This window comes from Vombatus ursinus, unplaced genomic scaffold (assembly GCF_900497805.2).
Source record: "Vombatus ursinus unplaced genomic scaffold, bare-nosed wombat genome assembly UNPS02009994.1, whole genome shotgun sequence".
Taxonomy (NCBI): domain Eukaryota; kingdom Metazoa; phylum Chordata; class Mammalia; order Diprotodontia; family Vombatidae; genus Vombatus; species Vombatus ursinus.
Genome location: NW_020949772.1, coordinates 7,755,168 through 7,767,774, shown reverse-complemented (window position 1 = coordinate 7,767,774; position 12,607 = coordinate 7,755,168). Strand labels below are relative to the sequence as shown.

The 12,607-nt window shown below is 44.5% G+C and overlaps 1 protein-coding gene across 1 annotated transcript in view; it reads left to right on the top strand.

Annotated features, from left to right (window-relative positions):
• Window positions 1-11,387: 11,387 nt before the first annotated feature.
• The window catches only part of TMEM120B (transmembrane protein 120B), a 48,044-nt gene continuing 46,824 nt past the window's right edge, over window positions 11,388-12,607 (top strand). Inside the window, 4 exon segments of the mRNA XM_027853522.1 lie at window positions 11,388-11,397; window positions 11,615-11,836; window positions 11,839-12,036; window positions 12,039-12,178. Coding sequence (XP_027709323.1) covers window positions 11,388-11,397; window positions 11,615-11,836; window positions 11,839-12,036; window positions 12,039-12,178 — 570 coding nt within the window.

The window sequence follows — 12,607 nt, the reverse complement described above, 5'->3', positions numbered from 1 at the left end:
TATGACAGCTATGTTCTGATACTAAGAACTGGAGGTGGGATTCAAACCCAAGTCCTCTGACTACAGAATCAGTGTTCTTTCCCCTCCACTAGGCTGACTCCTATGAAAGCTGTTTTGTTGCAACCCTGCCTCGTACCTATTGGTGCCATTTTCCCAACGGCATGTGTTCACATTGTGTCTCTGTGTCACATTTTGGTAGTTCTTGCAGTATTTCAAACTTTTTCATTACTATTACATTTGTTATGGTGATCTGTGATCAGAGATTTTGGATGTTACTATTTTAACTGTTTTGGGGCATCACGAACCTCACCCACGTAAGATGGTGAACTTAATCGATAATGGCCATTCCCCCATCTTTCTCCCTCTCCTCAGGCCTATTCTCTAAGACACGACAATATTGAAGAATATTACATAAACTTAGTTGATGAAGCAGCGGCTGGGTTTGAGAGGATTAACTCCAATTTTGAAGGAAGTTCTGCTGTGGGTAAAACACCACCAAATAGCATCGCATACTACAGAGAAATCTTTCATGAAAGGAAGAGTCAATTGATTGGGCAAACTTCGCTGTTTTCTTGTTTTCAGAAATTGCCACAGCCACTCCAGCCTTCAGCAACCACCACCCTGATCAGTCAGTTGCCATTGACATGGAGGCAAGACCCTCCACCAGCAAAAAGATTATGACTCCCTGAAGGTTCAGACGATGGTTAGTATTAGCAATAAAATATTTTAATTAAGGAATGTACATTTTTTAGATATAATACTATTGCACACAGTAGACTACAGTACAGCGTAAACATAACTCTTATATATGTACTGGGAAACCAAAATATTCATGACTTGCTTTATTGCAATATTTGATTTATTACAGTAGTCTGGAATTGAACCCTCAATATCTCCAAGGTATGCCTGTATCTCCTCTCTAATCTCTTTAGGAGGTATGAACACCTTTTTCTGAGTGAATCAGAAGAGGCTGACGGAAGCTGGGCACTGGGAATACCTCAAGTGACCTTTAAAAGATTTTTGGGTTTGAGGTCATGTAGATTTGGGAGTACTTTGTGGAGGAGATACCCACGGCTGGAGGCAGGAAGAAAGATTTTTTTTTCTCTTTCCAATGATCATGGCATCTAGTGTTGACTTGCAGGGAGATACCTCAATACATTAGTTCAAGGGCTCATTGATAGTTGAGAGAGTTTGGGGCACAATTGAGGGAGCAGAGAGACACAGACACAGGAAAGCAATCACTCAAGGGATAAAGGATCTTCACAGAGAGTGACCCTTTAGCAGTAGAGAAAAAGACAGCTATAGACTCAAGACAAAGCTAGCCCTGGCAGTCATAATCTGATAGGTGTGATGTGGTACCTCAGAGTTGTTCTGATTTGCATTTCTCTAATCAATAGTGATTCAGAGCATTTCTTCATATGACTATAGATAGCTTCAATTTCTTCATCTGAAAACTGCCTGTTCATATGCTTTGACCATTTACCAATTGAGGAATGACTTGCATTCTTATAATTTTGACTCGGTTCTCTATATATTTTAGAAATGAGGCCTTTAGCCAGGAAATAAGCAAACACCATGAGTTTATATTTTTACATCTAAATTATATCGATTTAGATACAAAGATATATTTTTATAGTATATAAAAATCAGCCTTAGATATAAAGGCTGATACTATAAGCAAACTGGAGAGCAAGGAATAGTTTGCCTGTCAGATTTATGGAAAACGGAAGAATTTATGACCAAATGAGAGAAAGAGGACATTATGAAATGCAAAATGGATAATTTAAATTACATTAAATTGAAAAGTTTTCACAAAGCTAATACAATCAAAATTAGGAGGGAAACAGAAAATTAGGAAAGAATTTTTACAACCAGTGTCTTGATAAAGGCCTAATTTCTTTTTGTTTTAATTAATTTATTTTGATCTATCAACAATCACTTCCATAAACTTTTGAGTTTTGAATTTTTCTCCCCCTCCTTCCCCACCTCCCTCCCCAAGACGGCGCACAATCTAATATAGGCTATACATATACATTCTTATTAAACACATTTTCACAGTGCTATAAGTAAGAATTAGAACTAACAGGAACCACCAGAAAGAGGAAACAAAACTCAACAGAAGAAAAAAATTAGCAAATAGTATGCTTCGACCTGCATCCAAACTCCATCGTTCTTTCTTTAGATGTGGATAGCGTTTTCCATCATGAGGCTTTTGGAGATGTCTTAGATCCTTGCATTGCTGAGAGGGGTTAAGTCTATCAAAGTCAGTCATCACTCAATGTGGCTGTTACTGTGTACAACATTCTCCTGGTTCTGCTCACTTCACTCAGCATCAAATCATACACGTCTTTCCAGGTTTATCTGAAGTCTGCCTGTTCGTTATTTCTTGTAGCACAACAGTATTCCATTTCATTCATATGTCACATTCACAATTATGATAACTACCTGTGTCTTTCTCTTCATCCTTCGCCCCCCCCCCCCCGGTTATGCTTTTCTTTCCCCTTTCTCCTTTTCCCTCCTCACTAATGTTTTGCTTTTGACCAACCCCTTCCCTCAGTCCCACCTCCCTTCTATTAGCCCCTTCCCTTTTCTTCCCCCTTTTCCCTTCTACTACCTATAGGGCATGTTAGATTTCTATACCTAACTGATTATGTTATTCCCTTCTTAAGCCAAATCTGATGAGAGTAAGGTTCAAACAATGCTCATCTCCCTCCCTTCTTTCGCTCTGTTCTGTTCTGTTTATTAAAATTAGCTTGGCTTACCCATGAGCAACTGATATTTTTTTTTTGGTTTTTTTTTTTTTAGGCAGTTGGGGTTAAGTGACTTGCCCAGGGTCACACAGCTAGTAAATGTCAAGTGTTTGGTCTGAGGCCACATTTGAACTCAGGTCCTCCTAACTTCAGGACCGGTGCTCTGTCCACTGCACCACCTAGCTGCCCCCACAACTTATATTTTTGCAATTATTTAGATCTGACTTTATTGGTGTGAAAAGTGTTTTGTCATTGTGTTCATATAGTTCCTGGGCTTGTTTTGGCAGGTAGACTCCTAAATATTTTATAATGTCTACAGTAACTTAAAATGGAATTTCTCTATTTCCTGTTGCTGGGCTTTGTTAGTAGTATATAGAAATGCTGATGATTTATGTGGGTTTATTTTACATCCTGCAAGTTTGCTAAAGTTGTTTATTATTTCAAGTGGTTTTTGCTTGATTCTCTAAGTATACAAAAATAATTATTTTTTTAAAAAGTATTGAATCTCTGGTCTTTTATTGCATTATAGCTATTTATGTATACATCCATACATGTGTACATATACACACATACAAATATATACATGTAACCCGGGGCTCAATCCCATTCGCTAAGACTTTCCCCATCAAGCGATCAATATCTTGTACAATGAGCAAAATCTTGTACAAATGGGCTTGAACCCCAGGTTACACATATAGGGCATCCCAAAAGTCTTAGCCTAATTTAAGCTTTAATAACTTCAGAAAGCATAAATGCTACAAACTTATAAAATTACCATTTAAGAACTTAATTCTTTAAATTTCTTTTACCTAGCTGTGTGACCCCAGGCAAGTCACTTAACCCAACTGCCTTAAAAAAAAATTTCTTTTACACTTAGCTTTATGAATTTTGTATAATAAAATTTTCATTTTAACAAGACTGGGTACTCAGTCATCCTGCATTGTGCGTTCCTGTCAGTTTCGGGAGGACACTTTCTCAGACCAGTGGCGCTATATAGGAGTCCTCTTGCTTGGCCATCTCAGTCACCTGATTTATTTCCATTAGGCTTTTCCTTGTGGGATCATGTCAATGCTATTGTGTAAGCATCAAAACCTCATTCTTTGGAAGATCATGAGGTTAGGATTACAAATGCAGTCCATTCAGTCTCTGAGCAGCCAGCAGCTGAGGAAAGTTTGTAACAAAGCCTGAAAATCGACTGGAGCTATATATAGGACAAGATGGTGGTTATCTTGAATTTTAATTAGAAATGTATCAATATTTTAAAATGTCAAATAATTAGGCTTTCAAACCTTCTTTCTGTAAAGTTGTAGCCTTTATTCTTAGAAAGTTATTAAAAACTCAAAAATGCACTAAGACTTTTGGGACACTATATATATATCAAGATCAATTAACATGTTTAGCTTTGCTAAAGCTGCTTCTTTCTTCTCTCCTCTCCTTTTCTGTCCCTCTCTCCCTCCCTCCTTTTCTCCCTTCCCCCCCTCCCTTTTTTCTCTCCTCCCTCCCTCTCCCCCCTTTATTTTTCTCCCTCCTCCCATCTCCCATTTTTTGTTACAAAAAATTTTCCTAGAGAAGGGAAAATGGAGGGATGTATTTGGAAATGACTGTGATGTAAAAGCAAAAATCAGGGAGAGAGACCAGATCTGTGATTTCACTGATATAAAGAATTCCCAGATAAGGAAACTCCTTGTACAAATGTAATTTGGCATCTTCTCTGACACTTAGTCTTGATTATTTAGATTACTGAGATGTGACATGCCTTGCCCAGGATCACATAGTCAGTTTGTTTCAGTATAAAACCAAAAGATACCCAAGGAAATTTGGAAAAGGGGGAAAAACAAGAAAAACAAAAGAGGAGGTTTAGCTCTTGTTTGAATTCGGTGGCCAACACCCCCTCGGAGAGCCTTGGAAACCCCCCCCAGGGAGGGGGGACAGAGCTCTGTACATTCCACGGGAGCTGAAAGGACCCTTCCTTTCTGGGAGACAGCCAGGGGATGGAGGTGACCCGATACACCTGGCACCCGAGAGCTGCCCTGGCAGGGGACATTGGGCGCAGACCGGATCTGTGAATAATGTATCAGGTGCCCTGACCCACAGGGAGAAAAACACCAGGGATTTGTAACTTGGTCTTCCAGCCTGCAGATAAGGCCACCATCTGCTCCAGATCTTCCTGGGCAGTGAGCACTGCCAACCTACTCTGGCCCAGGGCCTGTTCAGCGGCTCACAGGCTGCTATCAGTATCCTCTCTAGGGCACCTTGGGGTGGGAGAGCCAGGAGGTGGGGCAGGGGTGGGGTGGGGGTGGGACCTGATCTCAGGGGACCTCAGAGGGGGGAAACTAAAGCACTCTGACTTCCTCTGAAGGGGCCAGTTGCCATAGGACTGTTTGTCCTAGGAGACAGTGTGGCCAGGACAGCTGGTCAGGCCCTCCCTGCTCACTGCACTCCTATCTCTGCATGGAGGGCCACAATGACATCACACACAGGGCAGTAACTGACACTTGTCATGCTCAGTGTACATGGTGGGACCTCCCAATGCCATGGCATGACTCAGAAGGGTGACCCTGACTTTAACCCAAGGCGCTCACTCAACAAGCATTTATTCAGAAGTGGGGGCACCATGGGTGTAGAAAAGGACATATATTCTCAGATTATTTTGATGTCCTGATTGGTTTTGCTGATTTTTTTCCTTTTACTTTTTAAAAAATCATTTTCAAATTACTTTATCATTTATTATTTTTATTTTATTAATAATTTTATTTTCTCACTCTTTAAATGTTTTATTAATATTGTTTATTATTAAAACTATTTAAAAAATTCTTTGTTATACGGGATGGCTCTCTGGGAAGGAGGAGGGGAAGGGATACAGAGGGAAATCTGGGCAACGTGAAAACAAAACATATCAATAAAAATGTATTTCAAAAACAAGCAAGGGTTTATTCAGGGCCTGCTCTGTGCCAGGCACTGAGGATAACGAGGCAGACATGAAACAGTCCCTGCTCTTGAGGATCTCAGGGGAGACAATGTGTATAATTGTTATACATAGTGGGACCCAGTCTAGTTTATCAACCTATTAATCAACAAACACTTTTTAAAATTTTATTTTTTTAATGAACAAAAATTAATTTTCTAAAAACATTAAAGCAAACTCCCTGTCAGGCATACGCAAGCAAAATTAATTCTTCCTCGTTGATGATGTCCAAAAAATCTATTTCTCCCACCCCAAGACCAGAGGCCAGCACGTTTCTGTCAAAGAGCAGGTGCACAGCATGGTGTGTCATGAGTCCTCTGAAATCAAGGCTGGTCATTGCAAGCAATAAGCATTTATTAAGTACCTACTGTGTGCCAGGCAGCTAGATACTCAGAATACAGAGACAAAAACAAAACAATTTCTGCCTCCAAGGAGGCAACATCCTCTGGGAAACGCACTATACTTAGGCCCTTCGGCAGAAGGGTAGAACTTAACATCTGGATGATGAGGTTCATTAGAGCAGGAAGCTTCTAGTTGGGCTTGGTGTGAACTCTTCCCCCAATTTACCTTGCCTTCCACCCCCACCCCTCAACCATGTTTTTGCTTCAGCAAGACTCATCTCCCTGAGTTCAAGTCTGGCCTCAGACACTTACCAGCTGTATGACCCTGGGCAAGTCACTTCACCCTGCATGCCTCAGTTTCCTCCTCTGTAAAATGAGACGGAGAAGGAAATGGCAAACCGCTCCAGTATCTTTGCCAAGAAAACCCTAAATGGGGTCATGGAGAGTCAGACACGATTGAACACTAAACCTGACATTTAAGGCCCTCTACAATCTAAGTCCCACGTGTCCTTCCTGTCTTATTTCACAACAGCGCTCTTCATGTACTCTCTGTTCCAGGCAAACTGGTGGACTAGATGCCTCACATACATGACATTCTACTTCCCATCTCCGTCTCTTTGCTCTGGCCGTGTCCTATGCCAGAAACGTACACCCTCCTCACCTCTGTCATTGGCATCTGTGAATTCCACCAAAGCACAGCTCCGACGTCACTCCCTTGGAGTTTTTTCCTGATTCCCCCAATTATTAGCACTCGCTCCCTCTAGAGATGTTGCAAAGGGGAGATCAACAGGCTTGGCAAAGGCTTAGATGTGTATGTGGCGGGTTGAGAGATAGTGAGGAGTTCAGGATGGCTCCTAGGTTGGGAGCCCGAAGGATCAGGATGATGATGTTGCCCTTTACAGTAATAGGGAAGGTAGGAGGTATGGGGTGGGGGGGTTTAGGGTTAAAAAAAAAGGAATTCACTTTAAGACACTGAGTTTAGGATGACTATGGGGCACCCAATTCAAGATGTCAGACAGGTAATTAGAGATGTGAGACTGGACACTGGGAGAGAGATTAGGGCTGGACAAGTAGATCTGAGGGTCATTTTCACAGAGATGACATCTGAAACCATGGAGCTGATAGATCACCAAGTGAAATAGTCTAGAGGAAGAAGAGGGACCATGTTAGAGCCTAGGGGGACCCCCATAGCTCATTTTAAAATTTAGCTTTTTAAAAAATTGAACATTCATTTTAAAATTTTGAGTTCCAAATTATCTCCCTCCCTCCTTCCCATTCATTGGGAAGGCAAGCAATATAATACCCATTGTACACGTCAAGTCACATAAAACATATTTCCATATTAGCCATGTTGCAAAAAAAAAAAAAAAAGCAAGAAAAATAAAGTGAAAAAAGTATGCTTGGGGGAGACACCTGGAGTTAGCAGGATGACGATCAAGCAAAGGAGTCAGAGAAGACTCGGTCGGAGAGGTAGGAGGTGAACCAGGAGAGTACAGTGTTACAAAACCCTCGAGAGAAGTATCAAGCAGAAGATGGTGACTGATAGTGTCAAAGGCTGCAGAGCAGTCAAGGAAGATGACATTTAGAAAAGGCCACTAGATTTGGTGATCAAGAGGTCAGTCACTTTGGAGAGACCCCTTTCAGATGAATGAGGCCAGAAGAGACTGCAAAGAGTTTAGAAGAGAGTGAGAAGAAGAGAAATTATAGGACCTGTTATCAATGGCATTCCCAAGGAGTTCAGTCACAAAATAGAGGAGAGATATAGGATGACAACTAGTGGGGAAGGATGGACCAAGTGAGGACTTTTTTGAGGACGTGGAAACGTGGCCATGTTTATATAGCAGGAAAAGAGCCGGTAGACAGGAAGCTAGTGAAGATTAAGGAGAGAGAAGGCATGGTAGAGTGCTGGAGAAGATGGGATAGAATGAGATCATCCACAGTCATTCGGTATCTAGATATGACCGGGGCCATCTCCTGTCATCCTGATCCATTATCTGGCCACTGGACCCAGATGGCTCCAGAGGAGAAAGTGAGGCTGGTGACTTTGCACAGCCCTGCCTCACTTAAATTCAATTTACTTGCAAGTCATGGCATCACCTTCCTGATGTCACGGTTCTCTTGGAGATCAAAGGACAAACAACAACAGTTTAGATGTAGACTACTCCTCCCCAGAAAGTGAGGTGACATAGGTTAGAGTATGTCCCTGAAGGGATGGAGGAAATAACTGCACATTTACTGTTCTACATCTTTGAAGTCACTAGCCCTGTCTAAAAGCTAACTGATACTAAGAGATCAAATAGAACTGGGTTGCTATTTCTAGTTCCCCAACTACGGTGGTGATGAGAGGAAGCACAACTAGTTGGGGCTCAAGTCCACGGCAGTAGAGAAGAAACACCCTAACTCCTTGTTTCCTATCCCCCTAGAACCCTGAGGGAAAGACACTGGTAGAGAAGTTCAGAACATAAACATTATACATGGACATGAAGGTGATGTAAAAACTATGATAGCAGTAAGTGGCTTTAAAAGATAAAAATTGACTTTTATAAAAAGACATAAAGTGACTTTTAAAAACTTTGGGGGCACCTAGGTGGTAAAAGGGATAGAGCACCAACCCTCAAGTCAGGAGGACCTGAGTTCAAATTTGACCTCAGATACTTACTAGCTGTGTGACCCTGGGCAAGTCACTTAACTCCATTTGCCTCAGTTCCTCATCTGTAAAATGAGCTGGAGAAGGAAATGGTAAACCACTCCAGGATCTTTGTCAAGAAAACACGCCAAATGGAGACATGGAGAGTTGGACATGACAAATGACTAAATCTGGGCCAACAGGGCCCAAACAATGACCACTACGTGGGGTTTGGGCTGGGACCTATTGTTGGCCAATCAATGAGAGCCAGAGTGAATTGGGGTTTAAGGCATGGTCTTTGAGAAAGATTATTTGTTTGTCCTTCATTCCCCAAGAGGACTGTGACATCAGGAGGGTGATGCCATGACTTGCCAGTGAATTGGATTTAAGTGAGGCAGGGCTGGGCAAAGTCATCAGCCTCACTTTCTCCCCTGGAGCCATCTGGGTCCAGTGGCCAGATATCCATCAGGACCATTAGAGATGGCCCCTGACCTTTCAGTAAGGGGGAGGGCGTGTCAGAAAAGTATTAGTGTTTAGAGATCATAAGCAAAGAGGCAGCTTGGTTTGGGAGATAAGAGACTGAAGAGATAAAAGCCAACTCTTGTTGGCTCTCAGGATGACAGGATTTAGACTCAAATGACTGCGTGATCTTGGATAAGTCCCTTACCTCTTCTGGTCTTTCATCTCCCCATCTGTAAAATTATTGAATTGGTCTTTGACGATCCATCATTTCCCTCTCCCTTCTAACCCTCTATGATTCATTTATCACCTCTAAGAATATAATTACTTCATCTAGGTGCTACTAGGACATTCAGGAGACGGGGACCTTGAAGGTACGTAACATTCTCTTGGGAGCTGGGAAGAGGAGCGGGAGTTTTCCTAAAATTCTGGACGTTAAGCTGTTTTTCTTGGAGTGAGATGGGGATCAGTGGGAGAGAAGGTCAGAACATAAACATTATGTATGGACATGAAGTTACCTCCAGATGAAGTTGTATGTGTTTTCTGTGTGGGCTGCAGAGTGTGCATGGAATCCCACTATCCTTATATTGCTTTCTTTCCCAATGTGGCTAGTACTACTAACATCAGAATTATTACTGAAGTTAGACACAGGCATATGTTTTAGATGGGAAGTTGGAGTCAGAAGACTGAGGTCTGAGTCTCTGCTGTACCATTTATTCTGTGTGATCAAACAGTTATTAAACACCTACTATGTGCCAGACAAAAATAAAAGTCTCTTTCCTAAAGGGGTTTACAGTCAGTCAATGGGGGAGATAACATGGACATGGAGAGGTACATACAAAGCTGAACAAGGTAACATTGGATGGGAAGGAAATACCATTATTATCATCATTAGCTAGCATGTATATAGAGCTCTCAGGTTTGCAAAGCACTTTACGTGACTTTTTTTTTTTATTTGATCCTGCTATTATTATCCACATTTTTCAGATGAGGAAATTGAGGCACTGAGAGGTTAAGTGATGTGCCCAGAATCAAACACCTGGAGAGCGAGATAAGATTGACTGAGGGGACGAGGAAAGGTCTCCTACAGAAAATGGTGCTTGAGCAGAGTCTTAAAGGAATTAGGGATTTTCAGGAGGCAGAGGTGAGGAGGAAGAACATTCCAGGCATGAGAGACAAGCAGTGTAAAGGCAGGAAAATGGGAATTCAGAGTGAGGAAAAGGGGAAGTAGCCCAGTTTGACTGCACTGTAGAGTTTCCTGAAGCTAGTAACATGTTAAGGAGAATGGAGAAGTAAGGAGTCAGGTTGTAGAGAACTTTAAAGGCAGCTAGATGACCCAGTGGATAGAATGAGTGCTGGCCCTGGAGTCAAGAAGATCAGAGTTCAAATCCAGCCTTGGGCACTTATTTGCTGTGTGACCATGGGGCAAGTCGATTAAATGCTGCCTCAGTTTCTTCATCTGTAAAATGGGGCTAAGAAGAGCATCTACTTTCCAGGGTTGTTGTGAGAATAAAATGAGATAACGTTTGTAAAATGCTTTGCAAAAGTTAAAATGCTTTTTAAGTGTTAGATATTGTTATTATTTTTGGTTATTATTATTATATTAAAATGCTTATGTAATGGGAGGGGGCAAAGGAATTTGTTTATATATTTATAGGATATTTGATCCTAGAGGTAATTAGTCCTAGTAAATAAGAGATCTGGTCTTGGAACCACCAAGACCTGGGTTCAAGTCCAGTCTGGTACATATTGGCTGTGTGACCCTGAGCAAGTCACTTGATCTCTGTGTTCCAGCCAACTTTCTAGTACTCTGAAGTTGCAGAGAAGTTTCTGCCCTGCATCAGTAGGAGTTTCCTTATCTGGTAACCCCCTCCAGTCACGCAAATTGCCACCATTCAACATCCTATCATTGGTCCCCAGTCCCCATCCTAGAGGTAACAGGGGGCCACAGGAGTTTGAGTGGGGGGGGAGGGTGACCAGGGGTAGCCTCTATGCAGCCTTGCAGCTCTAGAGTATGACCGAGTGTAAATGTGTGTCTGGGGCGGGGTGGGGGAGGGAGAGGACCGAAGCATATTTCCCTTGGAGCTGGGCTTGACAGTTTCCGCACCTCTAAAACCTCATGCATGACTCTACCTTTGGATGACCTGAAAGGTGCTTTCCAGCTTTGAAATTCTAAAGAAACGTGGGCAGGAGGGTTACCAGAAACCTCCACAAACAGGAGTGAAACCAACAGCTGCCACGCCGATATGCACCCGCGTGAGTCATCCTAGATCCGGGTGGAAAAGTAAGGAGGTGCCTTCTCCCCCTCCCTTCTCCCAGGACAAAGGAGTCTCGGGCTGGGGGTGCGGAGCTGCTTTTCCCTTCCTAATTCAGCAAAAAGTTCTAGAATACGCTAAAACAACGCCCACCTTTTTGCCGCCTGGTGGGGGTGGGAGGGCGGCTAGGCGGTCCCTTGCTTGTCTTCCTCGGGTAGGTCTCGGGCTAGTGACCTTGGCGGGCTCTGCCAAGACAGCGGGCGGACGTCTGCAAGTCGAGGTGGGGGTGGGGTTGGAATGGGGGCTCAAACTGCAGCCTGAAGCGCTCCTGGCGGAAAGGACTTGGCCCTGCCTGGCGAGGGGCAGTGCATCCCAGCGGAGAACGAGGGCGCCGGTATCAGCCAGCGCGCCTCCCTGGTGCCGGGAGCTCAGGCATTTGGAAGAGGGAGCCCGGGACCAGCGGGGTCAGGGAGCATGCGCGTGCGCACCAGCCCCACGCTGCCCCGGGCGGCGCGGGGAGGGCGGGGCGGTGTGTGCGTGACGTCACCGGGGGCGTGGCTCCGGGCCGCGCAGGAACAGCTGGTGCCGGACGAGGGCGTGGGCGGGAGGAGCTCGCGCGGGGTGCGCGGGGTGCGCGGCGGAGAGGGGGCTCGAGCTGCAGCAGGAGCCGCTGCCGCCGCTGCCGCCGCCGCCGCCGCCGCCCGCCTTGCACCATGTTCGCGCAGCTCGAGCGATGCGAACGCGAGTGGCACGAGCTGGAGGAGGAATTCCAGGAATTGCAGGTGGGGCCCGGGGGGGGGGGTTCGGAGTGAGCGCGGCTATTTCACCTCCCGCATGTCCCTTCCCTTTCCCGGAGCTTGCATTCCAGCCCCCTCCCCGCCCCCACCCCAGGTCCTTCCCGGGGCTGGGGCCTGGGTCTGTCCCGGGGCAGACAGTGGGGAGCCCCGTGCCCTCTCTGCATGCACGCCCGGGGCTGGGCCCATCCCCTTGTTGTGGTCCGTTCTCTCCGAGACCCTCTGGCCGCTAAGGGACTGGGGGGAACGCACCCGTGGATCCCTGGCAGGCGGAGCCCTTTCCCTGGCACCAACCCTGCCCTCCTCTGTCCCTGCCCCTTCTCCCTCTCTCTCTTTCTCTCTGTCTCTCTCCTCTCACTCTCCTCTCTCACCTCTCTCTCTCTGTCTCTCTCCTCTCTCTGTCTCCGTCTCCTCTCT